Source organism: Tupaia chinensis, unplaced genomic scaffold (genome assembly GCF_000334495.1).
Source record: "Tupaia chinensis unplaced genomic scaffold, TupChi_1.0 Scaffold000088_1, whole genome shotgun sequence".
Classification (NCBI taxonomy): Eukaryota; Metazoa; Chordata; class Mammalia; order Scandentia; family Tupaiidae; genus Tupaia; species Tupaia belangeri.
In genome coordinates, this window is record NW_006159550.1 from 6,111,574 (window position 1) to 6,135,804 (window position 24,231).

Here is a 24,231-nt window from a genome sequence, read left to right on the forward strand (position 1 = left end):
CGCATGCCAGTGCCAGGGGGGGTGCGGGGGGGGCGGGGAAGCCGAGTCTGCAGAGCTCTCGCTAACACCACTCCTGCCCTTCACGCTCATGGCGGCTGACGCACCTCGAGGGCCAGGTGCAAGATGCCGTCCTTTCGCCCCTTCCAGCCACATGGGGCTCAGCCTCTGGTGTGGGGCAGCCAGGGTTCAAGTCCCCTCGTCTCCTCCATGGTGCTGGGCAAATAACTTACCTTCTCAGCGGCCTTGGTTTCTTATTTTTAAAATAGGCGTGGCATTATGTGATGGCCAAATAAGCATTAAAAATGAAAGCCCACAGCCCAGCGTCTTCCGTAGATGTTAGTTCACTGCCATTACTAGCAAGGCCTTCGTGCTTCTGGGAGAGAGCTTCTCTCTAGACCTTTCGCGTCTCTTTCCACCTCTTCATACTCCCGGGCCTCCTTCTATACCTGATCAGAAAACTGGGGATAATAAACTGGGTCCCTTGTCCCTCTTGGGAAGGAACCGGCCTTAGGCCTTACGTGCCCTGGTGACCTGAACTGAGGCTCTGTACCTGCTGTTCCCACTCCAAGCCTGGGTCCCCACAGGTGCTCATGAAGACGGTGTGTGACTCCAGCTCTCTGCCTCTTACTCTCTTACAACCTGAGCAGGGGAGAGGCGTGTGGTGTATTCGGCTTCCTTGGTACCTTTGCATCAGCACTCGCGGTCTTCCTCCTCGGTTCTCACAGAATCGTAGAATTTTAGAGTAGAAAACAGCTTTTAAAAAAAAAATAACCAAAAGGTTTTTTGCTATAGAGTGTGTGCACTCACCAGAGACACAGGGAGAGAGAGGGGGAGAGAGAGGGAGAGAGAGGGAGAGAGAAATCACCCCCTCCAGGAGGGATGGCCATTCCGCCACCCCTTCTCCTCCGTTCTCTCGGGATTTTGGACATGCGTGCACACGCACCTGGCGTGAGTTTCAAGTTGCCGGGTCTAGGACTTGAACTATAGTCAACCAGGTGGGAGTCCAACGCTGAAAAGAGTTTTACAAAGTGTCTTGGATTCGTTTCCCAGTGCCGTGTCTGCGCCTGCCTGCCGAGCGGCCACTCAGCAAGCACTTGCACACCTCTGGCAGAGAGGAGCTGGCTCTCCACAGCGGCGTCCTGGTATGACCGGCCACGGTGCCCCCAGTGGGCGGCATTGCCCACGCAGGGTTCGGGCCTGCCGGCACTGGGGTGGCTGGCCGCCTGCGCTCGGCACGAATACTCAGCCGTAGTTTCCTGTGGGGCAGAATATTGACCTGAAGCCTGTCCCGTTTCTGGCAAATTGTGTAAAGTTGTCTATGAAGTAGTCGTGTAGTCTGAGAGAGCAAGCGATCTGCGTGTCTTTGGCATTTCACTGAAAAATCTGTCCCGTGTGGGTGTGTCTGCTGCGTTCTGAACAGACGCCAGCTTGTGGCTGGTGTTAATGCAGGACGGTCTTCAAGACACATGTTACCCCTCGGCCTCAGTGCTCCAGGTAGCGATGCAGCCAGCGGGAGCCCTGTGAGGCCGCCTCCTGAAAACTGAGCACGGAGCCTGCCCTGGTGGAAGAGAGTAAAACTCCTGGTGAAATTCTTCCTTCAGTGCCAGAGAAGCCAAGTGGGGCCTTGGGCACACGCACCTCAAGTGTCATTGCCAGGTGGAGACAGACCTCCCGGGCACTAGCCCGTTTATACTGTGTGTTCTTAATTTCCAGGCAGAATGAGCCAGCAGATGCTAAGAAATAAGATCCTTCGTAACCTTTAGAAAAATAACTTTGTTGAGGTAGACTTTACATTTTAAAACATTCACCTTCGATGTCCTTTAGTATATTCATGGAGTTGGACCACCACTGCAATAAACATTAAATACCATTTCGTCACCCCAGAAGGAAGCTCTGCACCCATCAGCAGTTTTCTGCATCCACCACCCCATTCTGCAGCCCCTGGCAACCACTGATCTTACGGATTTGTCTCTTCCAGGCGATTCATATAAACAGAATCATACCATCTATGGCTTTTGTATCTGACTTATTTATTTATTTATTTATATTTTTTAGGTTTTTGCCATTGGGCATGTGTACTTGCTGGAGAGAGAAAATGAGAAATCACCCTCTCAGGGCGGATGGCTTTGCCACAATTTCTTCTCCATTCTCCTCTTGGGATTTTGGGCACACACGCACATGCACTCAGTGTGAGTTTTCAAGCTCCCAGGGCCAGGACTCAAACTGTGGTGGGCCCGGTGGCCGGGCCCAGTGCCTCAACCGCTACCCCACCTGCTGGTCTGTGCTGGTTCTTATTTAATGTAGTATTTCAAGGTTCACCATGTCGTAGCATGTATCAGTACTTCAGTCCTTCTCATGACCCAATTTTCCTAATTTTGTTTACCCAGTCATCAGTTAATGGGCATAGAGATTTTCCTCCCTTTTTAGCTGTTAGGAATAATGTTCCTATGAACATGAGTCATGAGTTTTCGTGTGGACGTATGTTCTCATTTCTCTTGAGTATATACATAGGAGTGGAATTGCTAAGTCGTAGGCCCCAAATAACCTTTTAAAATGATCTTTCTGGTTTGCTATTCTTGTGCCTCATGGTCCTGTTCTTTGGACTTACATGTGCTGTCTCTGTGCTGAGCATTGTCTGGGACTTGATACACAGGTAACACATCCAGGACCCATGTTCAAATTCTTTGTAAGGATAATTCAGAATCACTCAAGTAGAATAAACCTAGCCATAAGAATGTGTACTATATAGAGCCTCTACCAGATTGTATTTGCCTTCAGTCTTGTTTTTTCCAAGCTTTTCTTGAAGATTTACAAAGACTTCTGTTTCTCTTTTGTAGAATCGCAATGAGATCAAAAACGGCACTATCCTTCGACTAACCACATCTCCGGTAAGTTGGTTTTAGTCACTAGCTTCCCGAGAAACTCTTTGCTCCCAGCGTCTTGGTGATCCTGAGATACTGAGTTTTGAGCATGACATTAGTGTCAAACAAGAGATCTGTGGAATGTCCTTGTGGGCAGATTCTGGTGCGATGGGAATGGCCCTCCTCATATTCATATTTCTGTTAGAGAAGGGGAAGGCTTTGTTCCAGGTAGGGGCAAGGAGTCTGACCGTGAAGCCCTAGGCTTGGGCTCGGTGGTCACCCCAACAACTCTAATACCACAGGTGCGATACCTCAGCTGTGGTGGTGCGGTAACTTAGGTGGTGGCTTACCCACCTGTCCACACATCCACCTGTAACTATCAGAGCCAGTTCAGACAAGAAGCAAAGCAAACAAAACCAAAGACGTTCTGTTACTTTGCTTTAAAGAGGAGAATAAGGGAATGTTTAAGCGTTTTCCAGCTTTGGTCAGTTATTATGACAGTTCATGAAATACCGTTCAAGAAGTGCTGGCCACTGACGCTGTTTCATTGACAGCTGATGTCAGATAAAACCCTTCAGAGCCTCCTGAGCAAACGCTACTCAACAAGAGGCCGGAGTAGATCTAAAGTACGCTAGCTGATGGCCTCACTTTTCTTGCCTTTTCTTCCTTGCTTGTAGTTACTGTGGGTAGTAATTAGCATATTTAAACCATATTATTTCTCGGTGCCTTCTTCTTTTTTTTTCTTTTTGCTTTCCTAAAAAAATAATCTGCACAAAATACTCCAAGTGTTACTATTTCCGCTCCGCCTATGTGATGAAAACTGCGTCTAACTAGCATTTTCAGTTTCCACCAAAGCCATGTGGTGGGCTAAAAATAAATGTAAAAATTGGGAGAAGCATCTGGCTAACGTTAAACTGTGGGTTCTGTGACTGCCACACATTCCTCTTGTTGAAAATTGCATTAGAGAGGCTTAGAAGCTCCTAAACGTTTTATCCAAGAACATCTTGAACTAAAGACGGCGGCAGGCTCTGTAGAACCCGTCGCTGGAGCTGCCCGAGTGCCTTCCGGTGCTCCCTTTCCTAACAGGTCTACTTATGCTCGTTTTCCAGGCTCGGTGATGAGCCGGGACGTCTGTCTGACTTCACAGTGTTTCTCTCACTCGAGTCACCAAGCGTCAATGTTAATTTGCCCTTTAGAGACCAGTGCTTCATTTGGGTTTTGTAGTTCCCAGGTGCCCTGCTGACAGCACTCATCGGCCTGCCTGGCAGAAGAAGCCCACCTTGTCTTTGATTTCATCTTGGAATCAGAAAGGCGCAAGTTTGTCTCTAGGCCTTTCTAAGCTGGAGGAGGAGTCAGTTCTCTTTCTTACTGCTCTGGGTTCATGAGCTTCCACAGTCTCTGTCACTCCTTGAGAGAAGCCTAGGTGGTGAGCAGGGGGCAGTCCTCCGCCCTCCCACGAGTGGGCAGACTGATGCACGGCAGACTTGCCAGGGGCGGTGGGATTGCTTCTGCAGATGATGAGCCTCAGTTTCCCAGCGTGGTGCGTGCAAAGATGAGGCAGCTGGTGTACAGGGCATCTGGCCCAGCGCTGCACTGCCCCGTGGAAGCCCTTGCACAAGCCGACTGCCCTCCGCTGTGCTGCATTTCTTCAGATGTGCATTTTCCTGGCGTCATATCTTTATATACCTCCCCAGTATCGTATAGTACAGCCAGAAACACACCCGAAGAGTATGTGCAAAATGTGTGTGAGCTACAAGAGATGGCACACAGTGGTTAAATGTAAAGACTGAATTAAAACCTCAGAGAACATTTTCTGGAGCAGCCCCCCAGCTCCCCACAGCAGGGTGAGGTGTAGAACTTGAAAAATGCTGATGCCTGGATTTTATAGAGAGGCAGGATTACAATACCTAGGAATGGGGCCCTGGAACCTGGAATCTAGAATTGGAACTCACTCTGAAAGCAAGATATTAGGGATCTGTAGACTTTGATCTGTTGCTAGCAGGTCATTTTTGATCGTTTTGTGTTTAACTAAAAAATATGAGTTGTGCCTACTCTTTCATGTTTTACATACACAGTGAAAATATGTTAAAAAGAAACTGTCTCCATCAGATTTGTTAGGAAATCCTCCCAGAAAGCCCAGCAGATGGTGTCCCACTAGTATTTAAAGTTTCTTCATCAACCTGCTGAATGCTCCTCACAGCCAGATAAGAACTCATACATACGGACCAGCAGGTGGCGAGGTGGTTAAGGTGGCTGGATTCCCACATGGCTGACTGCAGTTTGAGTCCCAGAGGGGGTGGCTTGCAAGTCACGCTGGGCACATGTGCATTCGTGCCCAAAATCCCAAAAGAAGGATGGAGAAGAAGGGACTGCAGTGTGGCCTCCCCCCGGGGGGTGATTTGTCACCTTTCTTCTCTCTGTCTGTCTCTCTCTCCTCTCTGGGGAGGGCATGTTCCTTATGGCAAAAACCTATGTATGTGTGTGTGTATATATGTACACATATGTAATTTTTTAAAAAGAACACACACACGTTACATTTTTAGGTACTGTGTTACTGTGCTGAGTTTTACCTGCTCTCTGTCAGAAGTGATCTTTTTGTTGATTGACAGATTCGTTTTCTTCTTCCTCTCTCATGAACAATCCTTTCCGAATGTCTGGCCACACGGGATGTCAGTAAAGCGCATCTAAACAGCCCGCTGCCATTGTCCGTTGGGAAGCTCCCGCACTTAGCTGCCCCCCAGCTGCATTGCACACCCTTAGACATGTGCGTCTCTCTCATGTCGTATCCTGACGCATTTCCCTAGTATCAGAAATCGTAGCCCAAAACGCACTCCGATGTGTGTGTCAGTGTGAGTTTCCCGGCAGTTCGAGGGCCGGGCGCATGCGAGCGTCTGCGTCATGTCTCCTCCCACTGCCGTGGTAACTAACGATGGCTGTGGAGACCAAACTGAGGTCACACGCTGTGCGGTGCGTGGCTGATGAAGTCTTGGCCACTGTTCACATCTGAAGAAACTAAGATTGCCAGACTATTGCTTTTACTTTTAGAAATTTTTGTTTTAAAAATTCCTTACAGTGAATATATTTGTAGTCTTGGAGTGGGGAGAGGCTAAGTGGGGTTCAAAACCCAGAAATCATAAACAAAAATCTTGATAAAATTGACTTCCAAAAAAATAGAACAACCTCGAAACACTTTTATATTTGGAAAGAGACAAGTCAAAACTAATCCATTAGAAAAAAGTTGAGGGGCCAGCCGCTGGTGTAGTGGTTAATACATTGGACCTGCACATGGCTGACTGTGGTTCAAGTCCCAGACCTGGTGACTTGAAACTCACACCGGACACTTCTGCATGTGTGCCCAGGGTCCTGAGAGGAGAGTGGAGGAGAAGGGACTGTGGCATGGCTACCCTCACCCCGGGGGATGATTTCTCACTTTTTCTCTCTGTCTCCCCTGGAGTGCATGTAACTTAAAACAAACATCTCTCTAAAAACATATACAGATAATTGGTAACGTGGATGACAGGGGGTTGACCTCTTCATTTATAGGATTCTTTATCAATAGATAAGCAACCTGCTCTTAAATGACCGAAGCCAAAACTGTAAGGAAGGACCGGAAAGGAGATGAGCAATTCCTTAGCTACACAGAGCTCTCTATCTCCACACAGACAGACAGAATTTCCTCTCTCTTCCTCTCAAGCTCAATCTCGCTCATAAAAGAGATGAAAATCTCTTTGAAAAGTGCTCTTAGTGGGCTGACCCATAGCCTACTGGTTAAGGGAGCTGGGTCCCACGTTGGTTACTGAGGTTCAAATCCCAGTCCGGCTGTTTAAGAAACATGCCGTGTGCACGCATGCCCTAAATCTGGACAGGATGGGGAAGCGAGGGGGAAGAGACTGTGGCATGTCCATGCCTCATTCGGGGCGCGTTGTCCCTGTCCTCTCTCTCTCTCCAGAGAGTGCATCTGTCTTCTGACAATTAAAAACGGTCCTCCTAGATAATCCAGGTGTGAAGACAAGCTGCTGTGGGTCTGGAGTGCGATGTGGTCTAGCCTCTTCAGCGGGCATGTTAGCTGTACCAGCAACTTGAAAAAGTGTGTGTCCTTGAACTAACAGCCTACCGCTGGGAACTGCCCCGTAAATAGGCTCACAGACGCCCTGCGGGACACGCACACACTCACATCCAGGCTTGGCTGTGTGCATCATTGTTTCTCGTGATTAAAGCCAGAGCCTGGCGCGGTGTGTCAGCTGGGAGCAGGCTCGTGCGGTAGGTGAGAGCTGTGGCTTAAGCACCTGAGGCTCTTGAAAGAGGGTGGTGTGCTTCCATGGAGGCATTGCTTCAGCACGTAATTAAACACAAAAGCAGGCCGCAGAACGTCGAGTACAGAAGGATGCCAGCTATGTGTGCAGAAAGGAGGCACATGCACATGTATGATGCATACATGCACCTGTAACAGGAGAAACAGGTCTCTTAAGGAATAACACGAAAACCAGTTAACAGTGGACCGACTTTACTCTTCATTTTACAATGTCCGGGAGCACTTAGGTATTTCTTTCTGTGCCATGTGCTGATATTATTTTTAATTAAATACACACACAAATAAATAGTGTAAAAAAGTCACCGCAGAATACCAGAGGTGACTCACAGCACCCCAAGTGTAGCGTGGCTCAGGGCTCTAAACTGCGAGGCCTACCGAGCCCTGTTAGAGATGGACTGGAATCTTCTTGCCGTGACCCTTGATTTGGGCCGGTGTGGACGTGGGGACCAACCCCGCTCCAGTACCTGCCCGGCTGTGGCTGCCCGGCTGTGGCGGCTCTCAGCTGTAAGCCTCCCTTCCTGCGCCCTCACGTCAGGGAACCAGAACCCAAATTATCTGGGTCAGAGGGTAGTCGGTCACGGTGGGTTTGGGGCCAGTCTCTCTGGCGATAAGAAAAATGGTATTATCTCAGTCACCGCTGGGTTCAGGTTATCAGAGATTCTTAACAGTAAGGCCATCGATAATTTTTCCAATCGATTTTCCTCTGTTGGTTTGAGAAACTTAAAAAGGACTGCAAAGTGTTATAAACTCTGTTTTGTTTTTGTTTTTGTTTTTTCCTCATCTCTTCCGTTTGCTCTAAGGGCGAGTCATTCCTCCTGGAGTTTACATTCTGGGGACTAGAACACCCCCGTAACTGTGTACCTGCCCCCCAGCTCACCTCTACGCCCGCCCCATGAACAACAAGCTTATGCCTGGCTGTTCTCTCGGCGTTCCACCACGAGGAGGCGCCCTGCTGCCTTACATTCTCTGAAGGTCCATGTCTCAGCCCATGTAATATCCCCCTCGGACTGTGTCATAAGTATGCCACCATTGTCCTATTGGTGAACATGGTGGCTGCTCCTAACACTTCCATAAACAGACGATTGTTGGTGCCCTTGGCACCCCAGCTGTCGCCATCACTGTCACCACCCAGGATTCTGCCAGCTCATGAGCACCCTCAGTCACCTGGCCTGTCACTTCTCCCTCCTCACCTCCTGCTCGTCCCCCCGTCCCCCAGCCTGGGCACCCTGGTCGTCCTCTGTCCCTCCTGGCGTGCCAGGCTTATTCCTCCTGAGGGGCCTCTGGCCTAACGTTCGGCTGCTTTGGCAACTCCTCCCTCCACAGCGTGGGTGGCTTCCTCCTGGCATGGCACGGGTGCCACTTCCTTCAGTAACTGGCCCCTGACTGCCTCATCCAATGAAGTCACCAGTTACTCTCCACCAGGCCTCCCCACTTGGGCTCTGCCACCACACTTCACGTATTGAACTTCCTCTTCCTAATATCCACCGTCTCCTTGCACGCCAAGCGGGGAGCCCAGGGGGCCGAGAGCCACGACTGCCTGGTGGTGGGCCCCAGAGGTGCAGGACAGTGCCCGGCTCGCAGGGAGCTTCCGGGGGCCTTCACCAAGTCTGAGTGAGGATTCCGAGGACCGCGAGGGGCCCCGCCTCAGAGGGTGGCAGTGAGGACAGCCTGATAGAGGCTAAGTGCAATGAAGGGCGGGGTAACCTGTCAGAGCCCGTGACAAGGGCAGCCTTTCCTCACAAAATCCCAACTGTTCCATAAGAAGAGCTCTTATCTCTGCATTTTCCTTTTGTTTTTGTGGAAATGTCTTTTTTTTTAATTCATTTATTTTACATTTTTTCACTGAATATCACCACAGCATACAAAATGCAATTTTCCAGCCAGAATACACTGCAGAGTGGCTTAATCATACATGATAGCATCAACAAATAATTTTCCATTTCTTGTATGTGTATATAAATATTTTCCCCATTTCTCACCTTCTGCCATTTCTCATCTTCCTCCCTCTCTGTCTCTGGTGTCTGCAGGTACTTTCCATTCCTTTACTTTCTTTCCCACATTTCATTGATTCACAAAATGTCTTAATTAATCTAAAGACTTTCAGTAGTAAGTTCCGCTGATGTATACATGTCTGTGAATGAAAGTTGACTTTAGGCGTGAAACTCTGTGGGTAGAAGGAATATACTGTAAAGTAGCACCTAGCCGAGATCGCTGAGGTTTTACACACTAAAATCTCTCATCCACGTTACTGAGGAATGAGAAGAGATAAGAATACCTGCCCTTTGTTCCAGCTTCAACTGGGAAATTATTGCATCGCAATGTCTCACCAGTTCAATTAATTTTCTCAAGAGATTTTTGCTATAGGGTGCATGTGCTCACCAGAGAGACAGAAAGTGAGACATCACCCCCGAGAGGGGATGGCCACACCACAATCCCTTCTCCTCCATTCTCCTCCCAGGATTTTGGGTACACACACACCCCTGGCATTTCAAGCTGCCCGGTCCAGGGCTGGAACCGTGGTTGGCCACGTGGGAGTCCAGTGCCTTAACTGCTGCACCACTTGCTGACCTCTTGACCTAATATCTTAGTGGAGGCCACTCTGAGACGTCCATCCAGGGAGCACCTCTGCTGGGCAAACTGTGGTGAGGGCTCCTGCCAGCTGGGAACAGTCTTCCGCTCCGTGGATTGGAGGCACCTTGACCGTGACATCATGGTCCCCAGCGTACCTCCTGATGGGGACAATGAGGCCAGGACAGGTGAAGCCCACTGGCCCAGAGCTCGCCAGGGACCCGGCAGGCAGTGGGGGCGGGCTCTCGCTGCTACTTCAGGGACCCGTGCATCATGGCCTGCCACGCCTGCCACAAGACCCCCATCAGTGGTGCCCCTCCTTGTTCACCCACGTCCTGAACAAGGACGACTTCCCAACAGCAGTCACATGGCAGCACCACTTTTTTAAGATTTTTTTTATTGTAACCTATTTTCTACATCCAGTCATCACACACCACCACAGCTTGTACAATGAATTACGCAATCTGAGTACAAGTTGCCTCCTTGGATGGTACCAGGGTGTGGGGAGGCTTGTCTCAGCACTTACGCACAGCACCGCGGAAGCAGGCACTGGGGCGGGGACCATGGGCGATCAGGCCCATAAAGCTTTTCAGCCCGACTGACCGTGAGCCTCAGTGCTGCGGTCTGACACGGTGGAGAGGCGCCCTCACTACAGCAGGGGAGTGACCCCTGGGCGGAGGCCCACGCATCCCTCCTGCTTCGCTACCCGTGTGTGACCGTCTTGAAACACGCACTCTTGTTTCCAACCCAGAAGCATTCCTGGGGCTTGGAACTATTCCGTCTTGATTCCTGTGCTTGGGACACCTGTCCTTTTTAACGTCCTGTTGTGGCTTCTCTTCACCTCTTATTCTGATTTTATTTACGCTTCGAGTAGGTAGCATTTCAAAGGCATACGAAAGTGGACAGAGGGTGACAGTCCATGGACCCGGCCTCTGCATTCCTGGCTTGTCTTTATTGTCTTAGCAAAGATGCTGCCTGTAGAGCACACGCTTTTTCCATTGTTCTTATTTTTTAAAGAGTTACTTATTTAATTTTATTACTATTATTATTTAAAATTTACTACAGGATACATGTACTCACTAGAGAGAGGGAGAAGGAGACAGTGAAAGTGAGAACGCAAGCCACCAGGTCCAGGGCTGGAACCACAGCCGGCCATGTGGGAGTCCAGCGGCTCAGCCTCCGCGCCACTTGCTGGCCCCCCGGAAGCATGCACTTGTAAAGCAACACACAGATTTTCTTTTTGGTGCAGTAAAGTGGGGGTCAGGGTGTCCTCAGGCCCCGGCTGGGGAAGACACTGAGAAGCAGAGTCCGAGCTGCGCACCTGCCTCCCTGCGGGTCCAGACGGTGATCCTGAGTGACGCCCAGCGTGGTTCTCGGCGTTTGAGTCAGAACCAGCAGCAGGAGCAGCCCCTGGGGCTGCTGGGTACATGGTATCAGGGAGCCCTAGCCAGGCATGGGAGCCAGACATCCGGGGGTGGGCCCAGGGAGCTGGGTGTGTAGAAGCTGTTCTGGTGCATCTTACTAATGGAGACCCACTGCGGAGAGTGGGCCAGAGCTCAGGCCCAGGTTCCATTTCAGCCAGACCTGAGGAGCTGTGTGGCCCTGGGCAAGTGACTTAACTTCTCTGCATTTCGGTTTCCCTTGTCAAGTGACGATAGGGAAAGAACCTACCTGATAGGACTAGTGTCAAGTTAAATAAATGACTTGTGATGCTCGTTAGATGGCGACACATTAAAAAGTGTTGGGGGACTATCAGCTATTCTTATTACCAGCGTTAGCATCACCAAACACAGTTATTAGGAACAGTGGCAGTGCACTCCATAGCGGGAATGGAACTCTCTGAAGATACGATAGTAGAGAGGATGGTGTGAGGGGGAGAGTGGGTGGGAGAGGGTGGGGGAGGTGCAAAAGGAGGAGACCGTTACAGACCAAAACTGTAAAGTTCTCTGCTATAAAGAAGTATATATTTTGGGGGAACCAGCAGTTAGCGTAATGGCTATGTCGCTGGACTCCCACGTAGTCGACCGTGGTTCGCGTCCCAGACCTGGTGACTTAAAACTCACGTCGGGTGCGTGTGCGTGCGTGCCCAAGATCCCAGAAGAGAATGGAGGAGAAGGGATTGCGGCGTGACCATCCCCCCTAGGGGGTGATTTCTTGCTTTCTGTCTCTATGTCTCTCTCTGTCTGGTGAGCGCACGTAACCTATAACAAAAAAACCTCTCGAAAAAAAAAAAGAAGTATATATTTTGTATACACCACGATAGGGATTTAATGTAAAATTAATCTAAAAAGAGAAAATAAAGTTAAATTTATAAAGGACAAGGAGGTAATAGTGAGTGCTCCATATTGTCATAATCTGTAAAGTAAACGTGGACTTCTTGCTTGGAGAAAATGTCTTCTCCGAAGAACCCACAGCAATGCGCTGGGTCAGGTATTCCCGACACAGTCGTGCACGGCCTGGTGTGGGGTCTGCTCTGAGTCCTCACTGTGTGGTGTGCTGACAGACCTCGGGCACACCCCCGCCACCACAGGCTCTGTCACACATGTGCTGCATGACGCCGGCCACTGCTCTAAGGCTGACTCCCGCACGGCACGCCACTGTGAGCACCTAGGCAGTGATAGCATGATGGTAAGCCCCCGAACAGATGTAAACATGGAAAAGGTTCAGTGAGAATATCGTGCAGAAGATGACCCAGAAACTGCAGTGCACCTGCAGGACTGGAAGGTGCTCCGGGCGAGTCAGGGCTGCTTCCAGGTACAGGGAAGGGGAAGCGGGGGTGGGGCTCTGGCCGAGCCCCTCTGGAGGGTTCTCCCCTCCTCCCTGTCCGAGGGCACACGGTGCTCTTGGGTTATTCAAGCCAGCAATGTTCAGGAGAAACACCTCGTTGTCGGGGTACAACCCCCCACCTTCCCCTTTCTCCAACATGGAGCAGTTTCAAAGGAGAAAGCACATGCCCAAGAAGGAGACTTGAGGCTGGCAGAGTGCTTCAGCCACTGCCATCTGCGCTTAGTGACTAGGGCACACGTTCACTTACTGGGTCATTGGGAAAGGCATGACATGCTTCTGTGCAGAAAATCAGAAAAGACGCCATGACTTGTCCAGCAACCCAGTATTTCTGCTAAGAAAAACACAGGCAGAAAACGTGGTCTTTATTTTGCTATGACTTGTCCCACCTGAAAGGGTAGACATGAGCACCTTAGCTGGGCAAAGGAGACGCACAGTCTAGGATGATTGTGCCGAAGCCCTGCGCATCCACAAGTGCCATTTGTCTCTGTCGGGCATGTAGGAGCCGAGGGCAAGTGCCTTCAGGAGAAGTCTAATTCCAGCCATTGCTATTAGTTTGCTTTCCTAATTATTTTGTTCTAAATTCGCCCAGTAAGTAGCAATGCATGTCAGACACATGTTGTTGAAAATTGAGATTTATCAGCATCGTTATGGAGTGCCAGAAGGCTTGCTGTAACCCAGAAAGATTATTTGGGTGTCTAATGAAGCTTTTGAACGTAGCGTGTAGGCAGTAATGACTCAGAGTATTGCCTGAACGAGTGGGCATGCCGGATAAATTCGTGCGATTGCTTAACTAAGCACATAGCTTTGCGCTGCTTCTAGAGAGTAACTTGATTTAAAAAGCAAGCACCTCCACTTTCCCCTCCCTCTGCCATACCTTCATCAATTTCTGGGGCGTTAAGAGTCTCGTCCCCTGGACCACCAGCTGGTATCGTGGTTGAGGCGCTGGATGCCCACTTGGCCAACTGCCCTATGGGTCCCAGACTCGGCAGCTTGAAAATCATGCCAGGCATGTGCATGTGCGCCCACAGTTTCCAGAGGAGAGCGGGGAAGAAGGGCCTGTGGTGCAGCCGTTCCCTGGGGTTGGGGAGTCGGGGGGTGATTTCGCACTTTCCCTGTCTCTGTCTCTCTTTGGCAAGTGCACATGCCCCATGGTAAAAAAATCTAAAAAAATAAAAGTTCTTGTTCTCTTGCATTTCCTTGAAATGAAAGTAAGGGGAGTCTTCAGAAAGCTCATACATATTATGAAAAAAAGCTATGCACGGATTTAAAAAAAATTTCGCACAAAATAAATTTGTACTTTAGTCTCTTTTCTCCATGAAGTCTTGGAAGTCCCCCTGTCGAGATGGTGTCAAAAGGACGCAGTGGCGTCGTCACGAAGTGAGCAGACCTTGCATGGAAGTGGGGACTCGGTGGCTGGAAACCTGCTCCCGAGCGGCCTCTGTCTAGCTGGCCAGGAGCCTTGCACTTCCGGCCTTTGTACCTTTATTTCTCAGTGAGACGTGATTGGTCGATCGATCGACCGATTGATTGTGGTTGTGCTTTCTTTTGTGAACGTGCAGTCCTTTGTGAACATTCATCCCTTTGTTTTTGCCCCACGAGGCTCAAAACGCCCAGCAGCTGCATGAGCGGATCCAGTCGTCGAGCATGGACGCCAAGCTGGAGGCCCTGAAGGACCTGGCCAGCCTCTCCCGGGACGTCACCTTCGCCCAGGAGTTCATCAACCTGGACGGCATCTCTCTGCTCACGCAGATGGTCGAGAGCGGCACCGAGTAAGCATCTTCCGTCTGAGCCCACTCCGTCCTGTTCGGGACCGACGTCGGGGTAGCGTGACATCCCTGGGGGCAGAGTTTCTAGTCTGAAAGAGCAGAAACAGCGAGACTCTGGGAGAAGCCCTCGGAGGTGAAGGCTAGGCAGTGGGACTGTGACTCCACTAGCTCTGCTGAACTGCAGGCCGTATCTGAGACATGGCAGACATCTAGGAAATACGGGCATTTCAGACCGAGGGGCAATGCCAGACCGTTACTTCTAAAGGCTTAGTCAGGGCAAAAATGATGATTCTGCAAAATATCCCTGCTGTCTTGAAGGAGAACATTTCCTTCCCTGACCTCATTTAAAAATTAGAGTATCTGGGACCAACAGATAGCATCATGGCTATGTCGCTGAGCTACCACCCAGTAGACCGTGGTTCGAGTCCTGGACCCGGCAGCTTAAAACTCACCCCAGCCGCATGTGCGTGTGTGCCCAAGATCCCGAGATGAGAATGGAGACGGGATTGCAGCTTGGCCATCCTGCCTTGGGGGTGATTTCTCGCTTCCTGTGTCGCTCTCTCTCTCTCTCTCTCCAACAAACAAATGTACCCTATAGCAAAAAATTTCTCTTAAAAAATGTGAATGATTACATACATGTTCTTAATTATTTAAAACTAAATACAACTAACATGTTGGAGTACCTACTGCGTACAGAAGTTGGCCCTGCCATGGTGGCTCCTGCTGCTAAGACACTGTGCTTTTCAGACTGAGACCACATGGGCAACCTGGCTTTGGTTCCTGGTCTGCCCTGAAGACTGAGTGCAGAGCATGCACCTGTGATTCTGGCCACCCCTGAGGCTGAGGTGGGAAGACTGGGAGGTGGAGGCCAGATGGCAGCATAGCAAGATCCTGCGTATATATATATATATTTATTATATACAAGTGCATATACCCAGGCACACACAGAGACATGTGTACACATTATAGATATAGAGTACATGTAGTGCATATACCCAGGCACACACAGAGACATGTGTGCACATTATATATATAGTACATGTAGTGCATATACCCAGGCACACACAGAGACATGTGTACACATTATAGATATAGAGTACATGTAGTGCATATACCCAGGCACACACAGAGACATGTGTGCACATTATATATATAGTACATGTAGTGCATATACCCAGGCACACACAGAGACATGTGTACACATTATAGATATAGAGTACATGTAGTGCATATACCCAGGCACACACAGAGACATGTGTGCACATTATATATATAGTACATGTAGTGCATATACCCAGGCACACACAGAGACATGTGTACACATTATAGATATAGAGTACATGTAGTGCATATACCCAGGCACACACAGAGACATGTGTGCACATTATATATATAGTACATGTAGTGCATATACCCAGGCACACACAGAGACATGTGTACACATTATAGATATAGAGTACATGTAGTGCATATACCCAGGCACACACAGAGACATGTGTGCACATTATATATATAGTACATGTAGTGCATATACCCAGGCACACACAGAGACATGTGTACACATTATAGATATAGAGTACATGTAGTGCATATACCCAGGCACACACAGAGACATGTGTGCACATTATATATATAGTACATGTAGTGCATATACCCAGGCACACACAGAGACATGTGTGCACATTATATATATAGTACATGTAGTGCATATACCCAGGCACACACAGAGACATGTGTGCACATTATATATATAGTACATGTAGTGCATATACCCAGGCACACAGAGACATGTGTGCACATTATAGATATATAGTACATGTAGTGCACATACCTAGACACACATAGAGAGAGACATGTGTACACACCTGTGTATAAAATGCTGGGAGTGGTGCCGGGTTCCTGTAGTCCCAGCCAGGAGGCTGAGGCAGGAGGGTCATGATACGAAGAGGTGTAGTCGTCAGGGTGCTGGACTCCGACATGGCTGATGTGTTGGGTCCTGAACCCAGCAGCTGAAGATCACACCAGGCTGTGTGTGCGCATGCATGCACACACACAAAAAAGAGTGGGAGTTGGGATAATTTTAAGGATTTGAGCCTTGCCTTCCAAAAACTTACACGGACTGTTCTCTGGCAGAATTCGAGTGTAGTTCCTCCTGAGAGTTAGGCACCTGCAGGCTGGAACAGTTTTATCTCAGAGCCTCACCGGGGCAAGGACCCTGAGTGAGGCCTGGAGGAAGGAGCAGGAGGACGGGATGGGCTTTTCCGGTGGGGGCGCCCACGTTCTCAGGGAAAGCTTTGTTTCTCTAGAGCAGCCAGTGTGCAGGACCAGAGGGGCCCGGCGCCTGTGTGCGTGCAGAGAGCACCTCGACCCCTGCTGGCTGCAGGGAGCAGCAGTGCCCCCTCCCCGGTGGCCCGACTGCTGTGTTAGACTCAGCACAGAGAGCACACGGTTGCTGAATCAGCTCATTACATGTTAATACGCTGGGATAGTAACGTCCAGAGTTGAGACAGAGTTTCATTAGGAAAGAATAAATGGACAGTCGGGGTCCAAACCGGAGTCGTTTAAATCTCCCCACCACCTAGTGACACGCAGACAGCACTGATGGCTACCCGGAGTCCTGTCCGGGCCAACCTGCCTCCTTCCTCCCTTCCCACTCCCGGTACTTGCTGTACTGCCGCCGGCACATGCAGAGCTGCTGGGGGTCGGGACGCCAGCCTGGAACCTGGCGTGTACAATCTAGCCCAGAACAGTCGTTGAAGGGACACTGCCACTTTTGCTTTCAAAGGAAAAGGAAAAACTGCTCCCATGTACCTGCCTCATCGAGTGCTCACCTTCTGTCGTGGCTGTTGCCTTGCCCTGAAACTCGGCTGGCTTACAGAGTGGCCCGACACGGTCCCCATCCCTGAGACCCAGAGGCAAGGCCAGAGGCCAGCTGGGCAACTCCATGTCGTCACATGTTCGAAATGAGGAACTGTCCACACACAATGTACTTTGTGTACCAAAGCAATTGATGCTTTTTCCAAAAAGCATAAATACCATTTAAAACAAACAAACAAACAAACAAACAGAGCAGCAAGCCCGTGAGCATTTTGGTCTCTATAAGAAAAAAGCAGTAAGCCGTCCCCTGTTACCTAGAGCCAGTTCTGGACTGATCCACAAATCAAGACCAGCTCCAGCAGACCCAGGACGAGCTCTGTTTGGCATCTGACTTCCACGTTCCTGTCTCTGTTCTGGGGGAGAACCAGTGTCTCTCTAGATCTCTTTGGTGACCCCTCCCTGATTTCCAGAAGTTCAGTCTGGCTGCTTCCAGAGATGGGGCAGGTGGTGTGGGAGGAGCTGGCAGGCAGAGGGGGCCTGGAGCTCAGGCCCCCGCCTCCCTCCTGCTTTCTGGCCTCTCATTCTCAGAGGCTGCTGGCCCTTTTGACCCACAGCTATTTTTCAGATCTTTTGATCAGACAAGAAAGAAACTGAAGACGTTTTTCTTCTAAGGAAACCTGGCTTCTCAATAAACTTATAACAAGGCTTTCATTAATTAACAGGAACACCCTGGAGTGGAAAGCGCACACAGTGGCAGACCCCGCGATTTGGAAGGCATTTAGTCATGACTTCTGGGTGGACTTCCAGCTGAGGAAGGTGGAGGTTTCTCCCCAGGACCTGTGGAAAGTTTTAGGAAGCACTTAGGAAATGTAGCTGGAATTTTTCTCCTTACTCTCAGTAATAGTGAGGCTCAGAGATGATTCCGCCGTTTGTCAGTAACTGAGGCTGAGCGTTTCAAGGTCTCTCTCCAGCTGGTGCCACGAGGGGCTGTGGGCCAAAACCAGCCACCAAGGAGCAACGGGAGTGGCATTTTGGCAGACCACAGGGTCTAGAACCTGAATTTAATTTTCCTATCCTTGCGGAATTTTGAAATCCCATCCGCAGTGTCTGACTGAAACATGCAGGTACTTCAAAACGTTTTTGTGTAAAACGTTTTAAAACGTTGGTGCAGAAAAGTTTTAACAGTTTTAAAATGCATAATTTTTTCATAGCATGTGTTTTCCGTTAACTTTGGAAGACCCCTTGTACGTGTGGAAGCACGTGAAGTAGGTAAATGTTTTTCTCCATCTGCATCCTTGCAAGGAGTATTAAGGAATGGACCATATTAACAACCAACAAGATACGTGTTAAAAGATTTCTTAGAGATTATATATTTTATTTTATTTAAAAGAAAATAAGTGCACCTGCAACTCCAATTCTAATATAGCAAAAATATTGCTCTTTTTTTCTAAGAAGTTGCATGCACTCGAGGGGGCGGGTGGTCTAAAATAAGCTCATATTTAATTCCATTTTCCCTTGAACTTTCTGAAGTCCCCTGTATTGCAGGTGTATCACTGTACCCCACCCTCAGTGGGGTGTGGTCACTTCAATCCCTTCTTCTCTACTTTTCCATCCCCTTGGGATTTGGGGCCCACTTGCACACGTGCCTGGTACATGTCTCAAACCACCAGTCCTGAGACTTGCACTGCATGGTTGGCCGTGTGGGAGCTGATTCCCTTAATCACGAGGCCCCAGGGCTGGCCCTCTGGATTTGAATAAGACACTGTGTTCTTTATGCCGTTTACACACAGCGTCGGTAGCTCGCTCTGTCTTTCCATTGTTCGACAGTCTATCACTGGGGCAGGACAGGGGAACAGTTCCAAGAATCAAAGGGCAGGGTATTTGAGTCCCTTCCTCCTTGGCAGTGTGACAGGAAGATGACGCCATTGCAATGTGAGGAAACTGTAGTACCACCCTAGCTGCAAGGCGGGCCTGGAAAGAGCTCCAGCTTTCTTTATATTTACAAAGTACTCAGCCAGTTTTTGAATTAACTTTCTTTACTCAGTGGAAATCATATTTATTGTATAAAAAATGATAAGTAAGCAGAAGCAAAAGCAGGAACTGTTTGTACCTGCGTTTCCACTGACAGTCATTTTAGTACCCTGGGATGTGTCCCTTTGGGATATCCATTTAGGTACTCAGGTTTGACACACGTGTTGGGGGATGGGGAAGTCATTTTTTTGTTTCTCTCTGCAGAGCTGCCGTGACTTCCCCAGCGGCCCAGTAGAATGGCAGTACTCCCGCCCTTCACAACCTGCATCTCGCTCCTCACACGTCCCTGTCATTAAACACTCTCCCCCTCGTCATTTTTGTTGCCTGAATATTATTTCATTTTTACAGCTTCACTGGGGTACAGCGATACACCGTACAATACAGGGGACTTCAGAAAGTTCCAGGGAAAATGGAATTAAAGTCTGAGCCTATTTTAGTGCAAAAACTGTCTGAAATCCATGCATAATTTTTCACAAAAGCATTTCCTAACTCTTTGAAGACCCCTGTGTTGATCTGAAAGAGGAGCACAGCACAGCTCCCGTTCCCACACTGAGGGACTTTGACATTGTTTTCAGGTTTCTTCTGAACATTCTCTAACTAGTTTTTCTTTTAACAATATCCTTGTGAATATTTAAACTGTTTTGTTGCGATAGCATTTCTGACCCAGAGGACATGCACATTCTAAAGATGTTTCAAACAAACAAACAAACAAACAAACAAACAAAAACATCCCAGGGGCCAGATGGTCTTGCAGTGGTAAAACGTAAAACACCACACTTGGCCAGCAACCCCACGTGGGAAGGTTTCTGAGTTGAATCCAGAGATCTCTCTGTGTACTGTGTGCACACACCTCCCTGTGATCTGGGTCCTGGCATCAAAACCTTGTGAGGTGCTGTCTCCCTGTCTCTGTTTCTCTTACTCATGGGAGAAATAAATTTTATACACACACACACACACACACACACACACACACACATATATATATATAGAGAGAGAGAGAGAGAGAGAGAGAGAGAGTCCAAAGGTGGGTGGTAGAACCTGCCTGTCCTGGCCACTCTGGAGGCTGAGGCAGGAAGAGCCCAAATCCAAGGTCAATCTGGGCAGTGTAGTAAAACCCTATCTCAAAAAAGAAAGAGACAAAGCCCAGTAGTTTGCTGAAATGTCCTTTTTTTAAAAAAAAAAAAGTCTTTTGCCATAAGGTGCGTGCACTTGCTGGAGAGAGACAGAGACAACGTGAAAAATCACCCTCCAAGGGGTGTGGCCGTGCCCCAGTCCCTTCTCCTCCACTCTCCTCTCAGGACTTTGGGCACACATGCACCTGCAGCCAGTGTGGGTTTCGAGCCGCTGGGTCCAGGCCGTGAACTGTGATGGGCCTTGTAGGAATCCAGCACCTCACCTATCATGGCACCTGCAGGCAGGAAATAGCCTAATTTATACTTTATCATTCTTGTAGGAGTATGTGCAAGACTCTGTTCAGTTCTAGGCTGAAATTCCCTCGGGTTTTCTAGTTTTCCTAGGAAAAACAGCAGTGAGGTGTTTGAGTTCTCACTAAGCTAGGGAATTTATAAATGCCATTTTATTCAACTAGCTAACCTCATTACTCCAAAATCTGGCTGCAGGGGTACCGACCAAGTTCCATAGTTACATTAGTGAGGTAAAGCCCGTGGGTAATGGGCTTAAAAACAAACCACGGGACTCTTAAATGATTAGCCCCCTCCCCGTGGTCACACATGTCACAGATAAGGAAATTTGACTGATGCTGTGCGGACCTGTGTTTATAACCATTGTTTCAGTGTTGCATTAACACGAGAAAGTAGTCTCAGCTTACACTTGCATTATGCTGATTGCTCTCTCCTTCCCTGAGCTGGAGCTGTTTTCATTTTCTGGGTGTTGTGACATTTGAGATATGACTTGAATTATACACCCCAAGGAAGTCCTGTTGCCTAGCACCCACAATTGATGATGGACTCTAGGCTTTATTCACTTTGCCAAGGGTGTGTGACTTGAGCACCTAATGGTATTCGATCCTGGGTTAGGCCCCTGAGAGAGGGCAGATGTGTGGGGACCTGTCCAAAGATGGGCATGAACGGTTTCTGACTGTACGTACGTAACCTGTTCTGGAATTTTCTCTTCACACAAAAGACAAAAAAAAATTAAGTCAATCTTCACTGACACACACTGCGGGCCTCCTGTGCCAGTGCTTCTGAGAGCTTGTCCCTCCTCAGCCCTGGCTGCTCTGGGAGGGCCAGGCCACCGACCAGCCTGGCACCCTGCGAGCTTTGCATTTCACCCCCTGGGAGGCCACAGGGAGTAGCAGCAGCTCCAGACTGAGGCAGAAAGAAGCATCACATCTCAGTGTGGTCCCTGCAGTCAGCCCTGCTGTGAAGGCTTCCCAGCTCCCAGCTCCCTCTGCCTGTTTTCCTGGAGTGCGGAGCTCTGAGCTCAGATCAGAGTCTGACTCAACAGTTCTTCTGGCCTGCCAGGAATTTGCATCACAAAGGGCAGAGGGGCCAGCCCTCCAGGGCTTTGTCAGAGAACATCCCTACCAGATCTGCCCTCCCACCTCAGCTTTCTCTCTGCATCTTTGTCCATCGCGCCCCTCCGCTGCCTGAGGTGGAAATGAGAAGGGTCACACTGCCCATTTAAAGAAGAGATTATCTTCCCCTGGTGAAAAGAATGCCATTCCTGGGGCCCTTGGGAGAGGTTTCTGGCCACAGAAAAAGCAGCCTCTCCAGAATAACTGAATAACAGCTCCTCTGGTCACATTAAAAAAAAAAAAAAAAACAGGAGTGGAAGGCATAGGAGTAGGGGGTATACATGCCCCAGTTAGCACAATAGACAGACATCACAACAAAAAGTTTTCCTTCTCTTTATACATAAGCCAAAGCCAAGTGAGAACGGAAAGGGTGGTAAGTAAGAAAGCCGGCGACAGGTGCTCAGCGAAGGCTGCTCTGGTCAGGAGAACCCAGCGGCCAGGGCTGCAAGGAGAGGTGGGGCAGGGGGACGCATCCTGGGGCTCCTGTGTGGGCCGGAGGTTAGCGCGAAGCTTTGCAGCGACTGCCCTGTGTGTCGCACACACGTACACAAGCACGCCGTTAAGAGAGAACAGCTTCGACTTTATAGGGAAACTGGAAAACCAGAACAGAGAGCTCCCATTCACCCTTCACCTGGAGGCCCCGTCAAGTCTCAGCAGCTGTCCAGCTTCACAGCTTTTGCCAGTTGTCTGAAGGAGCCCAAAGTTCCTCCTTGTCGTCCTGTCTCCTAATTGCTATTTTATTTTATTTTTATTTATTTTATTTTGTTTTGCCAGAGGGTGCCAGTGCAGACAGAGAGCGAAAAAAGCACTTCTACTAGAAATGACCATGCTGTAATCCCTTCTCCATTTCTCCCTTCTTTCAAGGTTTTGGGTGCAAACGCGCATGTACCCGGTGTGTTTTTTCAAGCTGCAGGGTCTGGGATGTGAACTGCTCAGCTGGCCATGTGGAATCCAGCTGCCTTAACCACTGTACCAATGTCTGGGCCCTAATCTCTCTTAATCTGGAAGTGTTCCTCATCCTTTCCTTCACTTTCATGACTTTGGCGTTTTTTAATAGATTATAGGTCAGCCATTTCGTGGAATATCCTCCAACCAGGTTAAAGCTGGTTCGTTAAAGGTGATTTTCAGAGAAAGGTAAATCCCGGCTCTCATACAGATATGCACATAAAATTGTGTTACAATCTTGTTTTACTCATATGCTGTGAGAGAACCAGGCAGATGTTTTAACTGTTTCAAAGGAAAGGTCAAACGGACACTAAGTATATGGAATAAAGTGCGAACTGCAAAAGGAGACAGAACTGGTTTTCCCTGCAGAAGCAAGTCAGGTAAATTGTTGCCAGACAGGGTGAAAACGCACCTGTAGGTCCACTACCTACCTCCGTTTACAAACGTATGGAAGAGCTCAAGGACAACAGGGCTAGCATCTGATAGCCCGAAGGGCCTCTTACAGAGCTGCAGAGTTTCCATTGAAACACGGAACTCTGTACGGTTCGTCCACTTATTTCTCCTCAGGCATTATATGCCTTCGGCTGGAACCCCACTGGTGCTTGTGCATTGTTTGTTTTTCTTCTCCTCGTGTCCAGTGACTGGTGCATGATGTCCCCACTGGCGGTAACTTGCACTGAACCATTGAGGTAGTGTCTTCAGGGTCTCCATGATGGCACACCCCTCTTTAGCCCCTGCAGTAAATTCATAGGTGCTTTGTAGGGAGATACTTTAAAACTACTTAAGGCACTGGACTCCCACACGGTCGACCATGGTTCAAGTCTCAGACCTAGCATCTTGAAACTCACGCCAGGCATGTATGCGTATGTGCACAGAATCTCTAAAGGAGAATGGAGAAGAAGGGATTGCAGTGTGGCCATCCCCCTTGGGGGGTGATTTCTCACTTTCTGTCTCTTTATCTCTGTCTCTCTGGCAAGCGCACATACCCTATAGCAAAAGTCCCTAAAAAAAAAAAAAAAAAAAAAAAGGCTTGATTTTCTCCATACCTACTTACTCGTTTCTATCCTTATTTCCAGTGGGTGCTGACAGTACCAATTCCTGAGAGCCACTCTTGCACAACTCTTTATAGCTCTGTGTCACTGAGGTCCTCTGTGTCACTGAGGTCCTGTTGGTCTTTAAATGGGCCATGGTGAGAGCAGTTGCACGGTGGAAATTGGAAAACGGTGCACAAATCAGATCTGGGCATCTGTCCCAGGTCCCCCGTACCTAGGGGACTCTCAGCAGGTCACTCGTGACTGTGTGCACTCTGTCATTGCTAGCAGATACGAAGGCAGACCCTGTCACCGTGCCTATTTACTGTGGTTCCAGCCCGCCCAGATCTGACCGGCTGAACTTCCTTCCAGCTGTGTCCCGTCTCCCCACCTGTCTCCCGTTACTTTTTGAACATTTCTTTCCTGTCTGGCTCATTTTTCAGGCTGCTCTTTCCTTGCTCTGGTCCCGGCATGGCCAGTACTCAGGGACCTTGGTTCCTTCCAGTGGGGGCAGCGTCTGGACCTTGCACATGTTCCCAACTTCTGCCCAGGACTGCCTCTCACTGGCCACCTTCTT

The 24,231-nt window shown here is 49.1% G+C and overlaps 1 protein-coding gene across 3 annotated transcripts in view; it reads left to right on the plus strand.

Moving 5' to 3' along the window:
• Positions 1-24,231, plus strand: part of ELMO1 (engulfment and cell motility 1) — a 514,794-nt gene that overhangs the window by 58,902 nt on the left and 431,661 nt on the right. For all 3 annotated transcript variants that reach the window (XM_006143011.3, XM_027769765.1, XM_027769766.1), the window contains 2 exons: positions 2,838-2,888; positions 14,128-14,297. In XM_006143011.3, the coding sequence (XP_006143073.1) occupies positions 2,838-2,888; positions 14,128-14,297 (221 nt within the window). The remainder of the gene's footprint in view (positions 1-2,837; positions 2,889-14,127; positions 14,298-24,231) is intronic.